A 27,877-nucleotide genomic window follows, 5' to 3' on the forward strand; every position below is an offset into this window, starting at 1 on the left:
TTTTTTTTTTTTTGTTTGTTTCACATAAATTGAGAACTTTTATTTTGCACATGTTGACCAATTTCATTGTGTTATACAATACGACACAAAACCAAACTCTATTATGAGTTGGTTGGTGTGAACTAAAGTCAATGCTGTTTGACATGAGATTGATGTCACAAGAAAAAGTAGCAAGCAAAGCTGGAAAAACAATGCAGACCAACCAGTAAGAAATGAAGTAACTATTTGGAATGACGGGGCCTGTGCCATCGCTGAAGAAGCTCATATGCTTGTTGAATCTTTAAAAACACATCCTCGGCCTCCGTGCTTGGATTGTGGTCTGGATGCCATATCTTTACCAGTTTCCGATAACCTTGGTTTATCTCTTCAAGTGAGGCATCGGTGTGCAATGACAACACCTGCAACATCCAAATACACAAGTTGCCATCTTTTTACTGCATCAATAAAAATACACATTTGCATGTTAACATTAGTGAACAGCATTGGTTGATTTTATGACATCTCTTACCCGCAGTGCGTCTTTCTCTCTCTCAGTATATTCTCTGAGCAGGATTTCCAGCACTTTTCTCCAAGTCTCTTCATAGTAACCTCCTCCAGTTACCGCACACAATATCCGATAGGGCATTAAAAGAATGCTCTCCAGCATGTGTCTGAGCCAAGGTACAAACCAGAAAAAATCCAGCAGTGCTGCTATACAGTCAGACAGGTAGTACAGTGTAGCTGTTGTGTTATGGAAAATACAAAAACCAAGGGGGGCCGAGAAAGCCACCAAAGCCAGGGTGAGTCTGAAAAGCCGCGGAGCTGTGGGATAGAAAATGGCAAATATGGATAAATCAAAATCATTTAGAACAGGGGTGTCAAACTCATTTTAGTTCAGGGGCCAAATACAGAGCAGTGCGCCACAGATTTCGTGCAGGAAAATGAGTAATTTCAACTATTGTGCTTATTGTGCTCTAGTTTACGCTTCTTGGTATACATAAAATACAAAATATGTAAGAAACTGACCATTTCCAATCAATAAACGATAGACATTGATAGACATTGATAGACAACAATAGACATTTTTCTGTTGGAAAAGTGAAATTCCAACAGGATTTTCACTTTTAACTTCCTGGACTTTGTGACCAATTTATATTATATTGTGAAATAATTTGAGGAAAACTTAAAGATTTTGTAAGATTTTTGAGTTGAGTCAACTTTAAAAATGGTCGCAATCGTACAATATAAACACAGAGAAAACTGTGAGCCCCTGCAAATATCATTGAGTTCCATTTACACATTGACTCATGTTTTCTATTGGCGAACTACCACTGGCGGTATCGGCTCTACTCGGCTCAGCTCTAGTCTTATTTTGCACATTTCCTGGCAGTTTAGCATGTCAGTTGGGTGCACAATGGAAACGCTCCGGAAAAACAGTATCAGGTCCTGAAAGTATGGAGTGGGGAGCCGTGTAGAGCCAATACCGCCAATGGAAACGCGCCATGGGTCATTCATACTTTCTCGTGCGGGCCGAATTGGATGCTCCAAAGGGCCAGATTTGGCCCCGGCCTTGAGTTTGACACGTGATTTAGAACAATGCCTATGCTATGGTGTTGAGTTCAAAAGTCTCACCTAATGTCTGTGTGCTGCGTGGTGATCTTGGTGGTTTGAACCTGCGATGTTGTGCAGCAGTGACAGTGGCAGCCAGGCTTATAGGAAGAGGTGCAAATGCGCTTCCATACAAGAGTGAAGAGGTAACGAGACAAGCAGTCAGAGTTTTTTGAAGGTCGGAGGTCTGTTGGCCAACATTTGACACCAAATGCACCCCTACTGCCACACTAATTGGTAGGACAATCAGGTAGAAGAAGCTAAGAGAGTTTAGTCCAATCATAGCGACTGTGCCAAAATAGATCCCGACACAGGCCTGACCTATAAATCTCACAGGGTGAAGAGGCGGGAGATTTGTTGGCCTTCTCCTGTCTTCCACTGAATCCTGATTGGCTTCTCTGACATATGCAGGGATGCGTAGGAACTCTCTGATCCAGCCAAATCCAAATCCTCCCAGAGTCAGCATCCACAATAAAGCATGGTTGTCTCGACCTAAATACAAATGATGAAGGCCAAAAGGCCCACCTACCACCCATAGGGCATATGTCAACATCACACTCTTCCCCATCCCGTTACCTCAATAAGTCACTTCCTGTTCAGGTAAATATGAGCCATCCTGCAATAAGAAAACAAAAAATGTTGTATTTCAACTATAGTTGTCAGTCAAGCGTTGTTCTTTGGGTTGTTGAGTGATTGCCAAAGTTTTGTTGTTGTTGAAATGTTAAAACAGACATCAGCACAGGAAATATGTACAGTCACTGACATTCTTTTTTTTTTTTTTTTTTAAATATGAAGACAAACTGAATTTAAAAACTGCCCAGTGCCCACCCATCCCACCCTCCTTTTCATCTTAAAAAAGTAAAGAAAAAGGACAATCACCTAGACTGCCAGAAATAGGAATACTTGACATAGAATCTATGAAAGTGTAGATATGAGTCAGGGTTGGATTAAATTTCATTTTTCCATTACAGTTACATAATCAACTATCCATGTTCAATTACAACTCAATTACTATTACAATGACCAGCATTTTTCTAATTTCAAATATTATTTTTCCCCTAAAAGGCAATTACAAATACGTTCTCAATTAATAAAGTTTAATTACAATTAACCACAATTACTGAGTCTTTAATAAAAACACAAAACTTAACCTTCCTCTTGTGTTAGCTTTCTTTTAGCATCTACTGGTGAGGATTTTGGTGTGGGTCAGTATACCCCTAGATTTCTCTTTCTTTTTAGTTTTTTAGCAATGGAAAAATGATCCTCAAGAGAAGTGGCAGATAGTAGGAAACTTGATATGAAGCATATTTTAATGATTGTTAACTACATGTGTGTAAGCCATAGAACTGTAACATGGCTCCCGGTTTGCATTAAATTAAAATGCCAATTACATTTACAAAGTCAATTATCTGAACTCAATTACAATTCAATTATGATTACAAGAGCAACACATTGTTCAAAATAAAATGACAATTAGAATTACATGATAATTGTAATTATTCATCAATTACGCAATTACAATTAGAATTGACTCCAACCCAGATATAAGTACACACTAACAGAAGAAAAAAAAAGATTATATTACAACCCCTGCGATGGACTGGCGCCCTGTCCAGGGTGTACCCCCGCCCAGCGCCCAATGAGAGCCGGAGATTGGCACCGGCAGACCCCCGCGACCCTGAACAGGAATAAGTGGGTCTGAAAATGAATTAATTAATTAATATTACAACCCAGTATCTGAATATAATTTTACTCATACAGTATAACTGGAATTATTATTAAGTGGACATAATGTGCTTGCATTTTTTATTTTTTTTATTTTTTTAAAAGGAAAATAAATGAGAAAAAATAACATATGATAAAAACATAAAATTGAAAATATGCCAGGTTTATATTAGGCAGTGAGTTTCTAACTGTTTTCTAACTGTGTCATTATTTTGTATTAAGTTTTGTTACAGGATAGATTAATTTTTAAAAGACTGAAGGTCTGCAGGAGACATTGAAAGCAAGATGTGATTTACTGTATTTTCAACACAGCACCACTAGATCATATTGCCAACTCATGAATAGTGTAAAACATGCCCTCACTAATTTAATCCTAAAAGCAATATCATCTCATGGCAGCTCACATACACAAACACTGACATTCTCTTCACCATTTGGAAATAGTTGAATGATTTATTTGTGGGCCTGTTTTATTTTGTGAAGGATTTTACATTATTATTATTATTATTATTATTATTATTATTATTATTATTATTATTATTATTATTATTATTATTATTATTATTATTTCAAATTTGTTTATTAGGTTTTTCAACAGACAAACAGTAGACATTACTGCAAAAGAGACATAAAACAATTTACAATGGATGCCAAACAATATTACAGGAGTCAAGGTAAAAGGGTACATAGGTATAAGCAGAACATAATGTCTATAAAATAAGGTAAAGTGGCTGTATTACTTCATTATTTGTCAGTTCTGCACCACGACCCTACTGCTCCAAAACCCAGTGCTTTAAAGCCGTATGTTGCCAGTCTTCTAAACTCTTTGTCATAGTGACATGAGTTGGCATGACATTTGTTTCTCAGTGGCGTCTTTGATGTAGCTATGTGGCATTTCCATTCCTGTTCACACATCATTGGCTTTCAATAGTGTAGCACTTTGATATTTTATTTACCTCCTCATAAGTAATTACAGTACAGGTAATTTCTTGCATCATGGCCAACAAACACAGAGAAAGCTCACTAAAAATTCCATCTATTCACTTCTTTATATATACAGTATATATATAAATATTTATTAATTTTATATTTTGATAGGGGTTTTAGATTACTTTGCTGTAATTTGCGCTATATAAATAAAGTTGAATTGACTTGAAATTGACTTTTCTGACTAAATAATACAAGACTAGGACAAGAGACGTAACTTGACAAATGGCAGACATTGTCATTAATCTCAAACCCTTATGTAATACCCTTCACAGATTTGGGTTCTGACACAAAGTGGTCATGGTTAGTGTTCAAGAAGCCGGGATCTGAAAATAGTAAAACCGCTGCAATGTCTGATATAAACAGTCTTTGAAGAGATTTCCTAAATAATAATGGATTTTTTTTTTTGTAAAATCAAGATTAACTTACTGATCACTTTATATCAAATCCTTATCCCAACAAATCCTTTTCAGTGATTTCCGTTGCTGGATTGAGAGTGGGTTGTTGCTGCAAGAGGTGGACTTTGTATCATGACTATAAAACTAGCCTCATTGCACCATATGCAAAAACACACAGCCAAAATCATTTAATCTGGTAGTGAGGAAAACAGTAAGACTTTTGTTTATTTAGAAAGTTGTATTATTTTTTATTTATTTTTTAATTTTTAAATTGTATTATAGATTTAATTTGTTCATGATCTAGAAAGTGGCACACTTAATGGGGGAAGTAGCAGCCTAAAGATTAATTTAATACATTTATACACATTCACATTTGTTGTTTACACTTTTGTAGGGCAGACATGGGCAACTTTTATCACAGCTGGAGCCACAGAAATGTCATTGTCTAAACCAGTGATTCTCAACTGGTGGAACAGTACTGTGTGGGTCACAGACAGCTGGTCAAAAATAAATGAATACTTAATGTCTCTCATGTTGGACTTGTCTTTTATTTTGAAAGAAACTTTTTTTTGACAGGCATGCTGTGAAATGCATGTTGCACACGAAAATATGTAGATTTATGTTTTTAAAAAGATTATGTATGTGTGTTTTCAACAGCTGTTTTTGAACAACCTAAAAAAATAAAAAATAAAAAAATAAAGAGAGGGCCACGAATTAATGACCATGGCAAAATGTGGGTCCCAGGGTGACACCAGTTGAGAACCCCTGGTCTAAACTAAGGGCTATGTTCAGGTCAACATTTAGAATAATGACCAATCTGAGCAATAATACAAGAAAGAACAAAAAATAAATAAAAATTGTGTTTTACTCACTGTGGTTTGCAAATACAGAACATAATTAATGAACTCATGCATTTTGCTATGCAAATAAGAAATATACCCATCAAACAAATACTTCACAATGTATAAATGCAAAGAAACACATTTTGAAATTACAGAAAATATCCTCTTTAAAATAGAATCCTATTTTTTTCTTTGTAATTATTATTTTTTTAATTATTATTACAGTTATATAACGTGTGATTGCTTGTTTCATGCTATTTTTTTTAATGAGTTTTGAAGAAAATTAATCAATATTTTTATAGTTTTCAATAAAGTCATTCTTCAAAGTGGGCACAACAGAAAAAGTTTAGGAACCAATGCACCAGGAAAACATGAAAACTCCTCAAAGAAAGGTTGAAATCAGGTGTGTAAAACTCATGGCCCAGGGGCCATATCCGGCCCTTTCAAGCATCCAATTTGGCCCGCAGGAGCAAATAAAAATGACAGAGAAAACAGGAATCATTGTGTTAATAAAACTCAACAATATTTGCAGGTACTCTCAGTTTTCCTGGTGCTTTTATTGCATGATTGCAGTCATTTTTAATGTTAAACAATTGAAAAAACTAAAAATCCTGTTTTCATCAAATTATGAAATCGTTTTTTCCCTTGATTAAATAGAAATTGGTCACAAAATCTAAAGAATTTAAAGTGAAGATCCTGTTGGCACTGAAAAATGTCCCTTATTGCTTGGATGTAGTCAGTTTCTTACATATTTTGTATTTTATGCATACGTAGAATAGGGCACAATAATGTTGAAATTACTCATTTTCCAGCATAAAATCTTTGACCCACCTGAGATTAAACTGCTCCGTAATTGGCCCCTGAACTAAAAAGAGTTTGACACTCTTGGTTTAAATGATTTAAAAATGTCAAGGATGTTCAAAATGTAAACATGTTTTGCAATTTTGATTTCAAGCGAAATACATAAAAGCAAATCCAGTTAATGTTTTGTTATTGTGCCTTTGTTTTCTTGATGAATTTAACTCTTTTCGGTCCCTGAACTATCTCAAAGTAGCCCCGCCCACATGTTTAACCCTTCCCCCTTGAGGCGGTTTCACCGAGGATCCTTGAACGCAGCAGCAGGTCTGCCTGAGCCTCTACAACGAGCAGCAGTTGTAACAGAATTCAGAGTGAGTCTGAAAACACACCAGCCTGGACTCAAACGATGCCCGCCGTGTGAACCGTGTCAGAAAACCGTCGCTCCTGGAAGTCCGGGACCGTTGTTATGGTGTCGTAGGATGGAAACGGAAGACGTGTCTGTTAGGGAGCAACTTTTCCACAACCGCGTCCGGGAGACCATAGTAAGTGGAGCTGAAGTCCTCGTTGGTTAAAATGTATATGAAGGGGGGTTGAACAGGACACTAACAATGCAGAGACTAGTCGTTTCCCTAAGCCCTGCTTTTACACTACAGTTACTGTATCAGTTTGATTCAAAAAACACAATTTTAATAAAAGTCTGTAATCACAAGACAACTCACGTTTGCGTATTAATTAGAGGCGTGGCACCATCTTTACAAGTAAATCATGTATTATTATAGTTTTTTTTTTTTTTTTTTTTAAACCTCTCATCTCATGTCCATGTCTCCTGTAAAGCCATAAAGAAATCGCTGCTGGGTTGGAATCTTCAGTGAAAGTTCAGGTCAGTTACAGCGAGGCAGACCTTTACCCCTGAGGACAGTCAGAGCTCACACAGTGATTATTGTATGTACAGTGCTGCCATAAAACACAGTACTACACTGCATTAAGTCTATCTGACACCAATAAACTCCGATTATATCATCTCTGTGTAGATTAGAAACTTTAAATTCCATGTACCTGCTCTGCAGTCAGATCATAATGGGAACATATTGGTGTCCTTTTATATTGCATTTGCATGGTGTGGATTTATGGGACACAGAGCCACTGTATGTGTAACTACAGTAAGGTAAAGACCCAAGGCCAGTGTTGGGAGTAACTAGTTATTTTTTGTCATATATTACAGTAATATATTCCTTTTTGAAGTAACTCAGTAGTGTAAATCATTACAAAAGTGAAAAGTGGTAATAAATTACTCGTTACAATTAAAGTAACTCAAGTTGCATTACATGCATATTTAATTGAAGTGCGTATTTGCTTTGTTTTTTCACTGTTTGCAATTATTTGAGGAAAAAAAGATGATTATTATAGTTAAATATAACTTATGGGGAACAAAAAAGAGCTTTCTGCTCCTGAAACAGCAAAAGTATTTGAAACAAACCTTAGACACTATCAGTGTGATGTAATTAGTGTTCTGGACCAAAAGTAACTCAAAGTAGTGTAACTCAGTTATATTTTAAAAAACTAATCTTGTGATACAAATATATTACATTTTTATCCCAGTAACTAGTAATATAAATATATTACAGGTTTAGAGTAACTTACCCAACCCTGCCTAAGACGCACCCCTGAAAGGTAACCTGTTTTATGCTGACACCATGTTTTACAGAATTTTTTTTTTTTAAATGACACAAATAAGACATGCATGAGTAATATAGTTGTTGTATTTTTTTTTACATAAAATATTGTGATCACAATACAAAAAGAATAATACAAACTAAAGTGCAAGTGGCGTTAAACAAACAAATAAACAAAAATGCAGTAAAGCTGTAGCTAAATTGCCTTGCAGGATGTTTAAACTAACTGCAGGGTTGCTTTAACTTAAAACAAATCGATTATAGCGGAGCTGAGCAATATATCGAGTGTTTGTTTTTTGGCGATATTGAAAATTACAAAATCACACATATATATAAGTGATATTGTAATTTTATATAGTTATATAACAAGGATTTCTGTGCAGGGCCATCTTGTATAAACTCAGTTTTGCTTAATGACTTCAGATATCGAATACTTCAGTACTTTTCTATTCTAAAAAAAAATCCGGCCTATCACTAGAACAGACATTGGCAACTAGCGGCCCCACATGTTTGGTAAATAGTACAAGTAAATGCACAAAATAGTTCCAAAACCACTCAAAAACAACTCCAAAAACACACCAAATGATAAAAAAAATGACTCCATACATCTTATTATACAGAAAAGCACACAAAATGACAACAAAAATAAAAGCATGTATAACAAGAATGCCTTAATGGTGTTTACAAAACAGCTGAGTGGGAACTGTCGCCCTCTGTGGCCACAGATTTTTTGGGTCACGGTTTTATTTTATCATCTCTCAGTAAACTAAAGAGGTTTACATCGACTTTTTCAAAGTTTTACTGATTGTTAGAGCAACTCAAAGCAGCACAAGTTGTCATTTTGACTGAAAAAGCTGCAAAATTATCCTAAATGCTTCTCCTCTCATAGAACTCAATGGACTTTAAGGAGCTTATCACGTCACAGATGACGTTATGTCAACATGGCTGCGCACAGGGTTAAGTAGTCCCAGTTTTAAAAGTGAATAAAACAAATATGGTGCAAAATGATAAATTCCTTATCTACAAATACTCGCAGCCGAGCTTCACGTCCTTGGCTTACCATCGCTCTTACGTCGTGTTTGCTTTCAGAGCTGAGTCTGCAACGGCTCCTCTGGACAATAATGGCTTTAGGTCAGGCATTCCATTGATAAGCTTGGTTCACAATAACCAATCTTGGAACAAAGATAAGTAAATGGAACACAATGTTATATTCAAGTGGCACTCACAACATAATAAGAACTAAAAAGTAATTTAAAAAAAATGGATTAATGTTACTGTAAAAAGTATAGTGCTACTGCAAAGCTTACATCTCATGAAAAACAATACATATGACATTTGTAACAATATTACAGTAACAATCAATAATAGTTCAGGATCATATATAACACTTTATAAACTGTTGGTTTTTCATTGGGTTATGTTAAACATGGTTAATGTATATGGATTATCTAAATCTGAAGATAGAAAATGAGACATAGAACAGTTTTGATGGTACTGTGTGTGTGCTTCGAGAATCTTGATAGAGCACATTACACACAAAACAATTCTGTCCAACCACCAACTATCCTCTAATCCAGAAATTTAGCGTGATCAAATGAGATCTAACAACTAGGGTTGGGATCAACGATTATTTTTTAAACCAATAATCTAGCGATTATTTTTTCGATGCATCGACTAATATAACGATTAATTTTTCCAGTTCGATTCTATTCGACTCGATTATCGATTATCTCCCCATTAATTGACTAAAAGTAGTTTATACTCGTTGATTTACATATCTAAAATGAAAGAGAAAAAAAACGTGAATTCCATAATATTGCAATCTATGTTTATTGCTCTTCAACTCAAAATTCCAAAATAAAGTTCAAGTAAGAATATAAAAGTACAAAATAATGCATTCAGAGTCAGAGGTAGCGTTCAATAAAAAATAATAAGGCAGTGGGAGCCGTCATGGTGTCCTTCCTCAACCAACAGAATTGAATATTTATGTTGAAAACACATAGGCCTAGCTTACTGAAAAAAGTGCATCTTTTAATTCTTCATTCACATGAAAATGCGTGCGTGCGTGTGCGCTGCCGCTGATGTCACGGCGGGTGTTTCCCCCTTGTCGCGTTGTTACGCTGCCGTCCGGTCACACCTGGGATAAAGGACGAGGGTTACGGGGAACAACGAGTGCGTGTCTCCACTGCCTCGCACTTTTGAAACTCGGAGGAGTCACTCGCATTAGTTATTTCTCCGGCTCTGTCATCTTTGTTTTGGTCAGACGACGCATTGGCGTGCATATGTTGCGTTGACATATTTTTTGTGTCGACGTCATCAATGACATTGACGCGTCATCCCGGCCCTACTAACAGCGTCATCCCATGCTGCATTCCAAGAAACTCAGAATTCAGGATTTCCCAAGCTCTTACTTGTAAAAAGTGACATGGAACGCCACCTGAAGTTGGGTCTCCTACTTGGTAAAGTCAGGGTGAAAAATCTAAAATTATACCGTCAGTCATGTTTGAGGTATTTCAACATGCTGCCGCTGAGCTTGGTTGAAGTCAGAGATCGGAATTTTTAACTTGGAAATGGCGAGTTCCGAGTTGCCTGGAACGCAAGGTCATGAGTCGGGAGTTGTCGGATTTCCCCACACACACACATGAAGTCGTAAATGTTGAATAGGTTTAACTTTTTTAATTTTCGGCCCAACATGTTTCAGCGCTGATTATTGCAACAATTTCACTCCTAACACTTTATAGACCACAGGATAATCTTATATAGGACATAAAATAATCTGGCATTTGCCATCCTTGGTTGGGAAGCGGGAAAATCGGAACAAAAACAGCCTGATTATCTTTATGTACTTACCCTGGAACGGGTTCTGCAACAGGACTTGTTTTATTGAAGTCATGTGTGGGAGAACCAAACTGGAATTATCTGTTGCGTCACTTCCAATAAAAACATTGAAATGTGTTGACAGAAAAGGAAAACGTCTTTTTGCTAATACCATGTGATGTCTTAAGTAACCCAAAACTTTGTCAATGCTAATCACGTGTGTCAATAGGCCCGTTTGGCTCACATACATTCAAATTGATAAACTGCAGAAAGTTCTTCAGAGGACTGGTTAAGAAACAGAGCAAACCCACTAAGTACTGGTTAACATCTGTTTTTATCAAAGCATCTGGAAAGTTTTCTGTTGGATCTAAAAAGTTAATCTGATCGGTAGAGCCTTTCCGTGCACACCCAAAGCTTTCCACCCAGTGCCTGAGGAGTTGAGGTGGATTATTGTCTGTCACAGTAAAAAAACACATCATTTATCCAAAGATACCTTTGATCTGCTATTTCCACCCACTCAAAGAATACAACAGCACGGGGGCCATTCTTCCTACAGAAGAGGAGGTTGAGTCCAACTCACACTAGACTTCTATTGAACTTGGAACGGGAAAACAAAGAACTGCCCAATCAATGTGGCTTCACAGTGTCAAAGACCTAAAAAATTGGTATTTTTGATGGTATTTATCAGAATGAAGTAATTATTAACACCTTCCAGTATCACATTAGAACATGCAATCTACACTAGACTGTCTCCCAGGTCCCAGCATATCCAACTCTAATCATTACTGTAGATTTCAGTGCTGCTGATAACCAGCAGTAAAGCATGGAAGACGAGCCATTCAGGACCAGGGTTGACCCCAGATTTAAGAAGTCTGGGAAATATTTACAGCTGTTTTTACTTTTATGACAGTCTCATCTGAGGGCCACATTACCAACATTCTTGTCAGCATTTTTCCTTGAATGTTTGGATGTTGTTCCTGTTGTGAAATAATTTATGTTTTGTGCATTTATTTTGTGTCGTATGTTTATTAGTCATCTTGTGTGTTTTTTTTTTTGTAATTTTGTCTATCAGTCATTTTGTCTGTTTTTGTGGCCCTTTTGTGTGTTTTTGAAGTTATGTTAGTAATTGTTTTGTAGTTTTGTTTGTTTTTGCAGTCACTTTATCTTTTTTGCTGTTATTTTTCTGTCATGTAAGTTTTTTCCAGTCATTTTGTGGATTTTCCAGTCTTTTTGTGTGTTTTTGGAGTCATTTTGTGTTTTTTTACAGTGACGTGGATTTTTCTGCAATGTATGTTTTTTCCGAGTCATTTTGTTTACCGTACTTTTTATTGTAGTTTTGTGTTATTGCAGTCATTTTTGTGTGTTTTTAGAGTCATTTTGTGGGTTATTAAAAATATGTATTTTGTGTATTTTTCTGTCATTTCATGTGTTTTGGGATTTACTTAGGGGGCCACACAAACTTAGATCAAGGGTGCATGTGCACCCCGGGCGGCCTGATTCCCTTATCTGTTTTACCGTATCTACCAATGATATTAATGGAACTTTAATGGTAGAAGATTAGCCTACCAAAGAAATCCCTTTGTCTAGTTTTATTTTTTCCTGCAACAATGTGATGGTTTGATTTTTGCTGTTTGAGTCAGCATAAAGCATTGTCATGGTAAACCTGTTTACTAACATTGTGTTGAACACAGACATGTCCACGTTCATGCTAAAATCCTTTAAGCTCTGCTCTGTATGGTTGTGCAGCCAGCTCCTGATACATGCCAATCTGCACGTGTTAGCACAAACGCGCTCTTTCTCTCGCCCTGCGTGCATTTCTCACCCAATTCCTCCTCTTTGTTTCCTGGCCTTTTTTTATTGTAGGATTACCTACAGCTTGCTCATTGCTAAATTACACAGAATTGTTAAACAATGCCCAGACTGAGCTGATTAGGTGTTGTGTGCAGCTCTTTGTTGTATGATACCTATCATTACCACTTTTTGTTTCCAAACCAATTTGTTTTAGGTTCTATTTAAGACATTGAGATAAATTTAGCTCTAGTCCAAGTGTCGTTAGTTGGTTTCCTCCTGGTACATAACGTGACAGAGGTTTTCCAAAGGTGTGAATTGTTTACCTTTCCCAAATAATGTTACGCAATATCATCCTCTAGTGTAGTGGTTCCCAACCAGTGGTACGTGGACTTGAACACATTGCAGGGGGTACTTGGAAACATTGATGAATCTATTTCCATCATGCTGAGTAATTTTTTAGCCTAATTCAGACATTGTACATGCTCATCCAACATCTTTTTCACTCGTTAACAATAAACTTCAATAATGGAATAAAGAATATTGTGGCCTTAATATCCTACTAAATTGTTACTAACATGTTATGCACATTACAAAAAAATTGAGGTAAATATATTCTCTGATTTACAATAATTGTAATGCACAGAATTGATATTTAGTGTGCGTTAAATGTACAGGTTGACATTTTCAAGCTGTAGGTACGGTGGCTGGGAAGTGTCAGGTGAATGCATTTACAGAAACGAACACAAATGCAAACGGGTCACAACACGAATGCAAACCGGCCACAACGGAAGTGTTTCCGACGGACCGGTATTACAGTCGGACAGTCGGACGGGTATTATGATATGATAGCCTGATGTGAAAAATATAAGAGTATCCTAATCAACTTTCACTTACTTTCATACGCGTTTCGATGTCTTCTTCTTGTTCTTAACTGTTCTGGTGGGTTAAAAACATCCGCCAGAAACGTGTCCATCTGTAATACCGGTCCGTCGGAAACACTTCCGTTGCGGAAACCCGGGGGCCGGGAAGTGTCAGGTGAATGCATTTAAAGAAATGAACACAAATGCAAAAAGGTCACAACACGAATGCAAAATGGCCACAACGGAAGTGTTTCTGACGGACCGGTATTACAGACGGACACGTTTCTGGCGGATGTTTTTAACCCACCAGAACAGAGAAGAACAAGAAGAAGACATTGAAATGTGTATGAAAGTAAGTGAAAGTTGATTAGGATACTCTTAAATTTTTCATATCAGGCTATCATATCATAATACCCGTCCGACTGTCCGACTGTAATAACGGTCCGTCGGAAACACTTCCGTTGTGGCCGGTTTGCATTCGTGTTGTGACCTGTTTGCATTTGTGTTCGTTTCTGTAAATGCATTCACCTGACACTTCCCAGCCACCGTATGTAGGAGATTTTAGAGGCCAACATGTAAATAAAACAAGAAAGGTTACTGGTTACTAAAATGGAGCGACAAAAGGGTTCTCCTAATCTGAAGAGAGGCCTCGGGGGTACATGAGACAGAAAAGTTTGGGAAATATTGCTCTAGTGACATTCATTTTTATTCAGACACTGGTTGAAACCTCTCTATAGCTTTTTAGTCTTTGTCACAAGGGTGCAGGATTTTGGTCTTGTGTCTTCAAAAAACAAACAGGTTAAACACCTGTCAACGGCTCACACACCCCTATTATTTGTTTGTTACAGTTACCTGAGGGACAAATGTTTTCTTCTCTAAGCCTCATGCTCAACGCCCACAGTGCTGCTGGGCTGAAATGTTTTGTTTGACACCTGTGATCTGGCAGCATCTACTCATACATCAATCAGCGTGACGGTGGTGCTTTATCTTTGAAAAAGTTGCGTAATGTTGTAATCAAGATAATTAGTCTTAATGGCTGTATTCGAAATCACATACTAACGTACTACGCACTAAACACTCAATGAGTACACACTGTCTGCTATGTACTAGGCGTTGGCGGTATCCAAATTTTGATACTGTCAAACCTCCTCCCTGTTTTACCACGGTATACGGTATTACCGTGACTAATAAAAAACTATGACGTAAGGCTCATGGTGCGTTCACACTGAATGCGACTGTGTGTGTGTCTGTGTCACTGTCTTTGTCGCTGTCTGTCTACGGAGCCGAGTGACAGGAGAGAGAAGTCTGATCACTTCTTTTCCTTCTTCTCCGGCCATATGTTTACAGCACTTATCATTAACAGCGCTGCTTTTACTGTTTAAATGATCAACTTACGGAGTTACTGAAGGATGAGTTCACTCAGAATGTAGGCATATAAGAAGTTAACTGCTTTAATTTTGCCCTGGTAAGATGAGGAAGCCTCTCTCTGCAACCGTCTCACTATAGCGGGAAGGAGGGGCTGCTGCCCCTCCCTCAAGTTGAGTTGAGTTGACCAAGTCGCTCAAATCACGCAAGTCGCGCCGCTTGAGGGGAGATAACGTTAGATTGCGTCATTTACATTTATTTGAATGTAATCTAGTTGCTTCAGCGGTCTCGCCTCCGCGCTGTCACTTAACGACAACCCATTCAACACATAAGTGCTCCTGGACATAGAATCATGTTTAGGCATGAAATAAATTATATTTCATATTCAATTGTTGTCTTCTATATAAGTGCATTGCATTTGTTTTAAATGACAGTATTGAAACTGATATCGTTGCTATTTTTATGATCCCGTGGTATACGGTATTACAGCCCAAGCCTACTGTGTACGATAAGTATTATAAGGATGGGCTGTTCCCCAAGATGCATTTCGAACCTACACAATAAAAAGCGGAAGCACACTGAGGCTAAATATTTCCGTTACTTATCCACCTTCGAAAGTTCTGAAAGCATTTTAAGCGAGAAATTTACCAAGTATAATATCAACATGTGGTCATTTGGTCCATAAAACTGACGGAAACACATTTCATGCCGACATTTCTGAGATTTTCGGAGACCCACCACTGTGTTACTGACTAAACTTCTAGGTAACTTAAAAACAAGAGCCCAATTTACGAAAGCATTAAAAAAAACAACTAATGGAACACAATAAGAGATGCAGAGATGTCAGTTGAGTATGACTAGTGTGTACACCGTGCATACTTAAAAAATGTCCAAATATTGTATACATTCGTGTATTTCTTGCGTACTCAATCTTTCCATACTATCGAATTGGAACGCACTACATACTCAATTTGACATCAGACTAAGTATGAGTGGCACGTAAGTGTGCAATTCTGAACACAGCCAATTAGTTTGGTGGGGGATAATCTACCTGCTTTGGCTCCTGCTTTACACTAAGAAGGTGGTGGGTTCAACCATTAGGGCTTTTACTAAATTCAAGAGCATCTCAGAGTTAAGTCGTGCTTTTAAAAATCTAATAATATATATTTGAATTATGGAATAATAAATGATCATTTTTAAGTTACTCCAATAAGAAAAATTTGTATTTTATTACATTTGTAGTTCACTGTCTTGACAGATTTTTATAATACAAATGCAAAGTGATATTTTCATCCAGGTAAAGGCCTAGGAAAACATAAACTTTTTACCCTTTTTTCTTCAATACAGAAGTCTGTTTTATTTAAATAACCACTTATTATTTACTCTTTTTAAACTCGCTTTCATACTCTGCATCTTTGCTAGAGCCTTCTGTTGTCTTGGATTTAATATTGCGAATAAAGTAGCTTGATATCGTGTGTGTTTTTCTTTGACCTTGGATGGCTTTTTTTTCTCTTTTATTAAGGATGTGTTTTCATACGGAATTGTTTCCGTACGGGCATTTTGGTTGCATAACGGATGGTTATTAGATACACACACACACACACACACACACACACAAAATGCTTCTGTCTGCGGAATATGGACCCAATGAGATAACCACATCTTGATGGGCATACAGGAGCAGTGCTCCTTTTCTGAGTCTGGGGCTCGAACTAAAGCAATGTCAAACCATTCACCATTTCAAATGTCTGTACAAGCAAAATGGCTGATCACAAAACAAAGATCATGAGGTTTGTATTCATGTTGTGTGAACAGTTGGATTAGATGTTGCTTACCCTTGTGGTATTCCCATTACCATTGTTGGTATTTGAAAATCTTTATCTGTGCCATTATCTGTATAATATGTGTCACTATGCAACGGTAATACTGTTTCTTAAAGAGTTTTTTTTTTTTTTTTTTTTTGACAAAATTGAATAGGAAGCAGTAGGGCTGGGCGATTTTGCCTAAAATAAAATCTCAGATTCGATTCAATTTTCGATTTTTTTTTTTAATGCACTTAAAAATGACTGCAGACATCAGATATATTGTCAAAAGTGCAACTTTATTGCTGTGATTGTCCTCAAGAGTTAAAATGCATAGAACAATCTCAAAATAAAAAGTAAATGAGGCTCTGTCATTCAACAATTTCAAGCTTTAACCCAGGTTTAAGAAAAAGTACAACAGCAACTTCACAGTATCTTACATTTTCTGATTAAGAAATCTGATAACTACATATTCTATAACATTACAATTAAAAAAATAATAAACTCTTCCCTTAGCATCTCAGCATAGTGCGAATAAAAAATTGAACATGCCTGTGGCACACATATAGCCTACTCAAAGGGTAAACACATGTAAACAAAGAGGGGGCTGGCTCTCATCGTAATGCGAAAAAGTTTGAAAAAACTGGTGGGAAAAACAAATATTTAAAATAATAATAATTATTTTTATTTAAACTCGAATTTGCAAAAAAAAAAAAACTTTTTTATCTACATATTTGATCAATTGATTAAATATTTTTTTTGCCCAGCCCTAGGATGCAGCTATTTTGTTTATTTTAATTCTTTGATAGATTGGGTTGGGGTTCAATAAGTTTTTCTTTCTCCCCACTCCATTTCAAGCGTCACTGTAGTGTTATTATTATTGTGTAGCCTATACTTTTGTTTTGTTCTTGCCACACTATTTGCTTTAAATAAATGAAAATGAAATGAAATTAGATGACAAAAAGTGAAAGGCTTCAAAAATGCAGAGCGAAATGGGAAATACCTTTGGTTGGAAAACATGTACGGTCATCCCTACAGAGCTTTCTATACTATTTTCCCGCGGTTGCCTTCATAGAAAATGACTATTTAAAGTTACAACATTAAAGTTGGATAAAAGTAGACCAAGCCTTACAAAAAATAGCATTTTTATAGAGTATATTATACTGCTAGAGTGCTAATTTGTTTGATATTTAAGTACTTTTTGTTGGGTAGGGTTATGTGTTGCTAATTTCAGTGATAGTGCCCTTGGCTGTAATATGTACATTTAACTGATTTGGGGTTGATGCAAAGACTTAAAAAAAACATTTACTACTCAGCTAAAGCTGAAGGTGTGTATATTTGGCCCAGTTTGTTTGAGCAGCGGCTCCACTGTAGAACATACTATAACGCGGCTGCAGGGGGTGGAGTGCATTTTTCCTTTAGGGTATAGCACACTTTTACAAAAGCATGGCTGTTTTGAATTTTTCTACCTATATTTTGTAAATGAGTTACAAACGAGATTAGCTGGAATGTTCAGAACTGTGCCAGACAACAGATTGCTGGTTTGACCCACATTTGTCACCAGTTATAATGCCTCATCAACCACTGATGTTTGCCTCCAGAATGGGGGGTAACCCTTTGTTTGGTATTAATCCATCCAATTTAATCCTTTATGTCACTCTTTTTACTCCCCTCACTGTGAGTGAGGGGTAATCTACAGGCTCCATCTGTCGTCTCTGGTTAGGCTGGAGAAGTGAATGTTTCTGGCTCTTCTCTAAGGAGCAAATCTCCTGAAACCTAATCTTTAGCTCCACCCATCTAAATGTTTTCGACATTCGTGCTAAATTTCCACTCCACCCTTGAAGACCTCTGCACATAATAACAAGCTTTGCTAATCAATACCAGCTTAAATACCATGAATTAACAAGCACAGCCTCATCTAGTAAACTTTTGATCATTAGTCCAGCTGTGAAACTGCACCGTACAAAATGATTAAAACTATATATATATATATATTTTTTATTTTTTTTTCCCCCCTCTCTGCAGATCTGCGTCCTCCTGTTTTCCTGTCTTTACATTCTGTCCTACCTCATCCTCACCCACTTCAGGAAGAATGCAGAGTTTGTTACAGGTGAGCCTCTTTGATGTCGGTAAATGGATGTCGCATTAATTACTGTGTGGGAAAAAGCTTTTCATTGAATTGGAAACTTGCCTGGAGCGGAGCTAACAGTGTTGACAAGTTCATGGGTGACATCTGAGTTTTGGAATTTCTCTCCATGGACTTGAAATAACAGCCACTCTCACAATCCATGCCTTTTTTCCCCCACCCTAAAAAAAATTAAAAAAAATCATGTCTAATTTCAACACATCAACAACACATAGGCCAGGTTAGTTGACCTGGAGGATGGCAATTGGTTTGGACTTTGGTAGAAGGTGAGATGGGCATGTTATTTAAGATATAATTATCCCTTTAGACAGTGTGACCCTGAAGAGAACAAGGGGAGGTGTAGAATGTTGCTTCAAAAACAGAGTTGTGCTAGCGAAAGGTTAATCTGCTACAATATAAAACCAGGGCAACCAGCCTGTTTACATGCATGTAAATAAAATACTATAATAACAATAAAGCTGTTGTTTTTTTTTAAAAGCCAAAGTATTTTGTTCGTTGCATTTCTGCATGATACATATCCCAACCTTAAAGTAATAATTTAGTTTATATTTTCCAAACATTCCTCAGGTATTTGGACATGTTTTTGTTTATGTAAAAGTTATTGAAGTGGACCTGTGTTTGTGTGTGTATGTAGTGATGGTTACATAATGTATCCAATAAGTCTCCTCAACATTAGAAGCAGATGTTGGATGTCCAGTTGGCCAGATTATTGAGCTTTTCTGGTGTTTGGTTGCACAGTCAGCTCTATTTTATTATTATTATTATTATTATTAAAGACACAGGGAAAACTCTTTCCTGCTCCTTCAAAGGAGTCTGTGCAGAAATCAGAGCCAAACAGTTGTGCTCTCCAGCGATATGATTGTGCAACAAAACCACTCTGATGTTTTGCCTTTTAAGAGCAACTCAACAGGTTTTTTTTTTTTTATTCCTTTCAGTCCTTTGCAAAGAAAACTGTATCTTTTTCTCAGTCGAACATGTTTCCTGATACATGGATTGTAAAAGGTACTTCAGTTTTTGCTTAAAAGTCTTTTTTTTTTTTTTCTAAAGTCCTTCAGGGTGACAAATAGAAACTAAAAAATGGATCACTTTTATGTGCTCTTTACAGGCTTCTGTTTGCACTTTCCTACTCAATATGTATGTTTTCAGGTTTTTTTTAGTCCTGCTGTAGCCTGAACAAAATGTTCTTAACACGATCGCCCCTCATCACTCCGCTCTCAGAAACAAAATTTCTTCTCTCTCTCTCTCTTTCTCCTGTTGTCGCCTTCTATCAAAGCTTCCACCTGTATAGATACACTCACGCTTGCCCTTTTGTGTTTGTCCTTAAGATTTTACCCGATTTATTATAGTAATAATTATGATGGCATTTAATAACAAGTAGTTAACTATAATTTACTAGAAGTCATGACAATAAATCATATTAACTTGGATTAATGTCGCATCTAACAGTACAGAAACAAATATTCAATCATAACAACAGCCGTAATTAGAGAGGTATTGTACAGTCGTAGCCAAAGCTGCCTAGGGGCCCAACGGTAACAACTGGGAAGGAGCCAGGATTCGACTTGCCCTGCCAGCCGCTTGGTTCTCACACTTTATATGTTCTGATATGTCATTGTAGAAATAGTTATTAATCTATAATATACACATCAAATAACAAATTATCTTCAAAAGAAAAAAAAGTTAGGAAAAAGTGAAAAAAGAAATAAATAATTGCTGATCGCATAGGGAAGGCTCACTGTTGGTTGGGTTAGTCAAAGTCAGATAAACAATTACAGAAAGTCCTTGAGTTACAAATGATCAAGAAGAAAATAATACTTTAAAAGATGTTTAAAAATGTTCTTGTCGATTGCTTGTTGTTGTTATTTAATTCATTAATTTTTATAAAGAATTGAGTTTGAGTTTTGATTTTTAATAATATGTTCAGGTTTAATTTATTCAGACAACTGTTCCTCAGGAAATCCACCTTGATCTCCTGACATGTTGACAAGGTAGATTTCCCGAGGAACAGTTGTCTGAATAAATTAAACCTTATTTAAAAAGAAGACAAAAATAATCTTTCTGGAATAATTTTTTTTTTAATAAATGTGTGACCAAATGTTAATGAGAGGTGTTGAGCGTCACCCTATTCCAAGCAGTTAAATGACCTCGTTTGAACTTCTTTGTCATTTTTTTTTTCAATGCAATTCCTCAACAAATATAAATTTTCGAGTGTGTACATGTTTTTTTGTATTCAGTCTTCATATGCTAAGAACCAATTTCAGTTTAAACCTTAAGAAGAGACATTGCAAACCACTGTCTAAAAATGTACAAAATAATAAAATAAATAAGTAAAACTGAGCCAAAATTACTGTTTGCATATCAAGATCTTCACTCAGGTCGACGATGAGAAAAAAAAATCTACTGCCTCAGCTCAGATTGGTTTCTGCCTTGTTTTTTCTACAGATCAGTATCAGTTTTAGTAATCCCTGCTGTGGAGAATCTTACTTATGCATGTGATCGGGGAAAGAACACCCCTGGGAACTTTTTGAACTGTGTTTTGCTCTTTATTAATCCTGCTTACTTGTTTGTCTTCTTTCAGATGACACTGAAGATGCCACTGTCAACAGAATTGCGTGAGTGATCATCTTTAATGATTGACCGCCCAGCAGCAATGTGTTCTCTCTTAGTTTGAGTGTCGTTGAGAGTGAATCCGTGTATCATTCGTTCATTACTTTTTCATTATGTAACAAAAACATGAAAAATTAAAAAAAAACAATCATACACTCATCCGATGCTAACGGCTATGCTAACGGCAGTTCGGCATGGCAAGATCGCTGCTTCCAACTGTGCATCCGAAACGTGTCCTTTTCACTTTAGCTGGTGTTGGGCACAGAACCTCCTCACGGACATTTCGGAGGATTTAGAGACTCTTAAGTGTTGCAGAGCTAAAGATATCTCGGAATGTGTAACGCTTCACTTCCGGGTCACGTATAACTGTGTTTGTTTTCCGTTTTTCTTTTTCTGTACCAAAGCAAAAGAGCTTGAATTTGAAAAACACGGCGTTTTCCTTTTTTTTCATTTTGGTTTTGGAAACAAATATCAAATAATGAGTGTTTTTTTTTTGTTTTTCATGTTTTTGCTACATAATGAAAAAGGAATGAATGAATGATACACAGATTAGAATGGCTGGATGGACATAAAGTCGGTGTGACATAGAAAGTGACCTGTTGCGGTCAGACTCATTGCCATGTAGCAGCTAAATTACCTTGTTGCTGATTTGACTTTTGACTTAAATAAGTGACTTCACTGCCACTCTGCACTTTGCCCCTACACGCTGGCACTGTGTTGTCCTATTTATAGCCGCCATGCTGTGTTGTCTGGATTTGAACACCATTTATTTGACTTTTCCCATTTTTTCTGTTTCTTCTGTTCCCAGGCTGTGGCTTTGTACATTCACCCTGTCCGTCGCAGTGTGTGCTGTGCTCCTTCTCCCAATGTCCATTCTATCTAATGAGGTCCTGCTCATCTTCCCTCACAGCTACTACATGCAGTGGCTCAATGGATCACTCATTCGAGGTACATCCTAATGCAGGGGTCACCAACCTTTCTGAAACTGTGAGCTATTTCAGAGTTACTGTATAATCCAAAGGGCTACCAGTTAGAAAAGCACTTCTTAAATACTAAAATTTCACTTTATTTAGAGGGTAAGATAATAAAAAAAGGCCAGCAGTAACTTAAAAAGGTAGAAAATGTTGAGGTTTCAACATGAAACACTTGATTTCTCCTAATTTATGCAATAGTTTCATTTTCATTACATTTCATAGAAAATTATCATATTCCTATTTCACTAGCCACTAACAAATAACTTTTAGCTAATCATGAAACATGTCAAATTTAACAAATATGTAATAATTTACAAAAATCCACCTTGCATTTTTTAAAATATTTATTATGTACTGTATAACATACCACTGACCATACACCAAATCTCTGCAACACTTAAAAGCATTTGTCCCAATGTTTCAGTGAAAATAAACATTTAAAGATGGTTAATTTAATACAAAAACTTTATTAGCTGTATTTATGTATCTGTCATCTGTATTTATCTTTGTGAGTTGGCATCCTGGAAAGTAAATCAGATTTTAGATGGAGCTCATTGGTGATTACAGTTCCTGAGGGACTCTCACATGGTCGATGCAAGCTACCTGATGCCCGCGGGCACCGTGTTGGGGACCCCTGTCCTAATGCTTTAGTCATTGAATGCAGTAATTTGCTGCTTGTGATTACATCTGTAGAAACATTTCAAAAGAGAGCAGACAGAGCGTAAACCAAATCTCCTCTTTGCCAGATATTCACAGTTATCTGGATCAGTGATCCTGATCATACTACCATGATCCAGATGTGTGGACTCGAGTTACATGACTTGGACTCGATTCACAAATTTGATGCCTTTAGACTTGACAAAATCACAAAGGATTTGCAACTCGTCTTAGACTTGAAAACAAATGACCCGTGACTTAACTCGGACTTGAGCCTATTGACTCGGGAAGACTTGACTTCCTACCTGTCAAGGACAAACGGTTTTATAAAATTGAATTATTATTATTGAGCTATAAGTCTGCTCAACCCCCTGCAGGACTGCACTCTGCCATCCAAAGGCAAACAGAACTTTCTTCTTCTTCTTTGTTGGTTATTGGAAGTTACATGTTTTATTTCATTACTTTAAAGCTATTCTTGTTGCAGCACTTTTATGTGCTCAAGCAAGGCTGAGACATGTGCACACTAGCAGAGAAAATGTTTTTTAGAATGATAGCCTTTGGACTTAAAGATTATACCATGATTGATCATTGATTTGGAAAAATGATACCTTGTTCTACTATGATTATTGTTTGTTTGGTTAACAGAGGAACTGTGAAAAAGATGCTGAATTGATTTGTTTCTAAAAGCATATGTTAGATTATCTCACAATTATTTGACAAATATGTGTACTCTGTTTAAGTAATTCATTGTTTATATCAGTTGAATAAACTGTACTCATGACTTGTTAAGACTTGTAAAATAAAGTTTAACTTGGAGTTAAATGACCTTGACTCTAGACTTGACTTGGACTTGATTGTCCTGACTTGAGACTTGACTCGGGACTTTAGTGGCATGACTTGAGAAGCAATGACTTGTTCCCACCTCTGCCATGATCAATCACACTTTAAAGGCTTGGAAGACATTTTTATCTCCATTAATAACAATAAAGTAGGGCCAAATGTATGTATATTTTCTTTTTAGGAAAATTACAATGACATGCACATTTTGGATCTGATGCGGATGTAACTGAGGAACCAACCCGACATATCTCTCACATTTTATAAAGATCAGTCAATTACGAACTGAAATATAGATTTTTTTAAATTTCGCCAATAACGAGAGATAAGGATTTTGATTTTTCAAACTGATCCAGAATCAGTGTATTGATCCAGATCCCCTCTAAAATTTAATGGACTCTTTCATGGCCTATGTTCTAAACCTGTGTTTCTCAAATGGGGGTACGTGTGGCACTAAAGGCGGTACTTGAGAGAGAGAGAGTGGAAAATTAACAAATGAAAGCATTAAAATTATGGGGTTTTATTCATGTTTATTTATGGTAAAAAAAAATAAGGATGATGGAAATGATCTCCATTAGAACATGAACTGAAAATACAAGGATCAGTGTTGGTCCCACACCAAGGAAACAATAAAAACTAAATATATAATAAATAAAATAAATCTATTGTTTCATTCCACTTCTTTTTAAAATAAGCTCATTTAAAATGTGTTTCAACACTCATTCATTCCATCATTATTTTCTATAGTTTTTTTTCATAGTATTCTGAGCAAAACGTTGTAGTCGGACAAAGGGGGTACTTGGATTCAGAAATAAGAAAAAGGGGGTACTTGAGCGAAAAAAGCTTGAGAACCACTGGTCTAATCTTTGGTTAGAATGTTGTTAAAATCCATCCAAACTTTTGACGTAATCCTGCTAACAGACAAAGAAAGAAACCGCTGGTGAAAATATTACCTCCTTGGTCACGGTTACAAAAGAAGAACATACTGTTAGCAAGGGACTCCAATATACTGTAATCAATATTACCTTCAAACAACTAGACAAGCACGTGTTGTTAATCATAGTTCATGTTTTTCAACATAAAGGGTGTGCTTTTGATCAACTAATGCGGTTTACTGCAGTAAATACAGTGGTTGTTTGTAATTTCAAACTAATTAGTAATTAGAATGTGTCTCTCTTTATTGGCAGGCTTGTGGAACCTAGTGTTCCTTTTCTCCAACCTCTCTCTGGTCTTCCTGATGCCCTTTGCCTACTTCTTCACTGAATCGGAGGGCTTTGCAGGGTCCAAAAAGGTACAACCTATCATCAATTATTTATTAAAGATAACCATAACACTGCTGCATCTTTGTTTGAACAAATAATATGCTTTGAAAATGTAGGGTGTGATGGCACGAGTGTACGAAGCCGTTGTGCTGCTGTTGCTTTTGGCTCTGCTTGTGTTGGGCATGGTGTGGGTGGCGTCCGCTCTGCTTCGAGACGACATGGCCCGCAAGAGTTTCTACGGTAAGCCGTTAGCTATTAAAATGGTTGACTGTGACTGGATTGTTTTAGTCGTAAAAGAGTTTTGCAGGTTTTTTTCCCCTTATTGATTCTTACTTACCCTGTTTCACTTCATTCATCAGACCTGTGGGAGTATTACCTGCCCTACTTGTACTCTGGGATCTCTTTTTTAGGAGTACTACTGCTTTTGTGTAAGTGTAACTCCATCATACATCAATGGAGAATAGAATTAATTCTATGACTATTGCATCTCTCATTGTCTTTGCACTCTCTTCTCAGTGTGCACTCCTTTTGGACTGTCCAGAATGTTCAGTGTAACTGGAAGCCTGTTGGTCAAGCCCCGAGTGAGTAGAGAGAAAGTCTGATATTCACTTACAGCTAGGTTTGCTTTGATGCCATAAACACAGGCTTTGTTTGAAGCAGGTTTGCACATCATCTGGATCATGTGCATAGTGCATAGAGAATGTTCAGCATACTCAATACATATAATTAAAGGTTCCTGTCTTACCTGCTGTGAGAATGTAAAATAAGGTCAGATTGAATGACACCCTGGATGTCACAGTTAATTTAATGTGTAACTAAACCCCGAGGGTTTGGCTGATTTGCATCTAAGCTGGGATTTCATGAAATGTTTTGAAATTGGGCGGGGCTCATTGAGCAGTTTGGACACTCCCAGTTACTTTCTGAGAGCTAGCTTTTATTGAAGGAACGGGGCAACAGTCATTGTTTGGGACGTGAGAAGCCAAAACGTTTCAAACCACCACCACACTAAAGGTGCGTTCACACCAAAAACAACTTCAGGGACTACAGCTGCTTAAATCGTCTGTGATGAGTCGCTTCAACATAGTCACGCTTTTTGCTCACATCGCTTCATCAGTGACCGGGGAAGTAACGTAGGGAGAAACTCATTGCCGTTTGGATGTCGCGACACAGTGTCACTCGAAGTCGCTTGAAATGTTTGGAATTTTCAAGTTTGAGCGACTCAGATCTCGCATTTGAGTCACTAGAAGGGAGGTTGCTTGAAGTTGCATCATTTACATTGATTTTGAATGTAATCTAGTTACCAGAGTCGCTTTCAGAGTGAACACACCTTTAGCCAATAACAAAATTAAATTGTAAAAGCTGGGTTTCAACCCTTAGAGGGCAGTCACTCTTGCATTTTTACAACAAAATATGCCAAATTAAAATAATTTGAGTAAAATGTCAAGAGTTTGGCAAAGAATCAATCAGCAACACTACTTCATAAACAAATTCATTGTTTTCATTGGTTATGGGCTTTAGTTACACTTCAAAGCTGCTACACACAATGTGTTTTTATTAGACAAAAACATAGTGGAGGCCATGTTTATCAATGTGTTAAACTAATCAGCTTTAGGCAGGTTTTATGGGAGAGATCCCAAACTATGGTCCTGAATAGTCTCTGTCCTTGGAACTACTTCACCTGTTTACGTCTGTAGTGTGCATAGTACACATTGGTGTAGTTCAGTCTGGCAATGAGCTCCACAGAGCAATGACCATGGTTATCAATAGTGGCTGTTTAGTGGTCATTAAGTGTATCTGATCTGCTTCCCTTCAGCTGCTGGAAAACATTGAAGAAACGCTGAGCTGCACCTCATTCGAGGAAGATTCCCTCTCCAGAAAACTCAACTGTGAGTAACTGGCCGCTACACGCATTCTGTAACGTGTTTCTTTTTAAGCTGACTGACATTTATTTTATTTTATTTGTTTGGAGGTGGTAGCACGTCATGCTGGGTCCAGCTGAACGTGGAGGATGTAAGAAAGGAGTACCAAACAGTTCACAGTCAACGTATTGCCCTAGGTAAGTGCAGCTGTACAGGCTGCTCTCAGTTGGCAGCCTCTCGAGGCATCACCATGAGTCCTTTGTTCTCATTAGATTTTTCCATTCAGAAATGCGCAAGAAAGCATCCCCATGGCAGCGAAACCTGGTCTATCCTCTCGCAATGCTATTACTCCTTGCATTAACGGTACATTAATAAGAAATTCAGCTTCAACAGCTTTTTCTTTGTAATATGAATAACGTGGTGGACTTGCTGTTTATGTCCTCAGGTGATGTGTGTACTGATGGTGTGTTTCAATGTATTGGAGTTGCTGCTGGATGATACTGCTATGCCCAGAGGAATGGAGGTAAAAAAAGATTTAAAAAAAAAAAAAAAAAAATCCATGCAGGGCATCTCTCACCTGAATAAATGTGTGAACTTTCCTTTGTTTGTGTGTATGTTGTAGGACCCTCACCTGGGGATGGCCTCTTTCTCTATGTTTGGCTCTCTGGGTGCTGCAGTCCAAGCTGTACTCATCCTGTATCCTGTCCTAACAGTGTGTGCACAAGCAGGGTTGGGGCCAATTATAATTGTAATTGCGTAATTGATAATTACTTACAATTACGACTTAAATGTAATCAGATCTGTTGCTGTTGTATTTGTAATTGAATTGTAACTGAGTTCAGGTAATTGGCTTTGTAATTGTAATTAGCATGGAAATTCTATAAAAAACT

General features: G+C 37.0%; 2 protein-coding genes across 3 annotated transcripts in view; one reads left to right on the forward strand and one right to left on the reverse strand.

Moving 5' to 3' along the window:
• On the reverse strand, positions 1–7,239 carry dnajc22 (DnaJ (Hsp40) homolog, subfamily C, member 22). 2 transcript variants are annotated; one of them, XM_028452953.1, is made up of 4 exons: positions 7,141–7,239; positions 1,612–2,203; positions 509–801; positions 1–398 (listed from the first exon to the last, which is right to left on the reverse strand). In XM_028452953.1, exons 2-4 carry the CDS (start codon positions 2,153–2,155, stop codon positions 222–224), a joined length of 1,014 nt encoding a protein of 337 aa, XP_028308754.1. In that variant the 5' UTR covers positions 2,156–2,203; positions 7,141–7,239; the 3' UTR covers positions 1–221. The 2 variants fall into 2 exon arrangements, with proteins under 2 accessions (XP_028308754.1, XP_028308753.1); XM_028452952.1 differs by lacking the exon at positions 7,141–7,239 and adding an exon at positions 4,729–4,822.
• Positions 6,648–27,877, forward strand: part of lmbr1l (limb development membrane protein 1-like) — a 26,941-nt gene continuing 5,711 nt past the window's right edge. The window contains exons 1-13 of the mRNA XM_028452950.1: positions 6,648–6,879; positions 18,671–18,755; positions 21,370–21,403; positions 22,207–22,346; positions 25,054–25,157; positions 25,245–25,368; positions 25,488–25,556; positions 25,645–25,709; positions 26,942–27,014; positions 27,098–27,184; positions 27,274–27,350; positions 27,433–27,510; positions 27,610–27,683. Of these exons, the coding sequence (XP_028308751.1) occupies positions 6,817–6,879; positions 18,671–18,755; positions 21,370–21,403; positions 22,207–22,346; positions 25,054–25,157; positions 25,245–25,368; positions 25,488–25,556; positions 25,645–25,709; positions 26,942–27,014; positions 27,098–27,184; positions 27,274–27,350; positions 27,433–27,510; positions 27,610–27,683 (1,073 nt within the window). The 5' untranslated portion in view covers positions 6,648–6,816. The remainder of the gene's footprint in view (positions 6,880–18,670; positions 18,756–21,369; positions 21,404–22,206; positions 22,347–25,053; positions 25,158–25,244; positions 25,369–25,487; positions 25,557–25,644; positions 25,710–26,941; positions 27,015–27,097; positions 27,185–27,273; positions 27,351–27,432; positions 27,511–27,609; positions 27,684–27,877) is intronic.

This window comes from Gouania willdenowi, chromosome 7, assembly GCF_900634775.1.
Source record: "Gouania willdenowi chromosome 7, fGouWil2.1, whole genome shotgun sequence".
NCBI lineage: Eukaryota > Metazoa > Chordata > Actinopteri > Blenniiformes > Gobiesocidae > Gouania > Gouania willdenowi.

Bases quoted from the DNA above. Each gene is read 5' to 3' on its own strand.
- dnajc22 (XM_028452953.1), bottom strand. From the start codon at position 2,155: ATGGGGAAGAGTGTGATGTTGACATATGCCCTATGGGTGGTAGGTGGG. The intron at 802-1,611 runs GTGAGACTTTTG...TCTATCCCACAG, and splicing joins ACGCAGCACACAGACATTAG to CTCCGCGGCTTTTCAGACTC. The intron at 399-508 runs GTAAGAGATGTC...TGGATGTTGCAG, and splicing joins GAGAGAAAGACGCACTGCGG to GTGTTGTCATTGCACACCGA.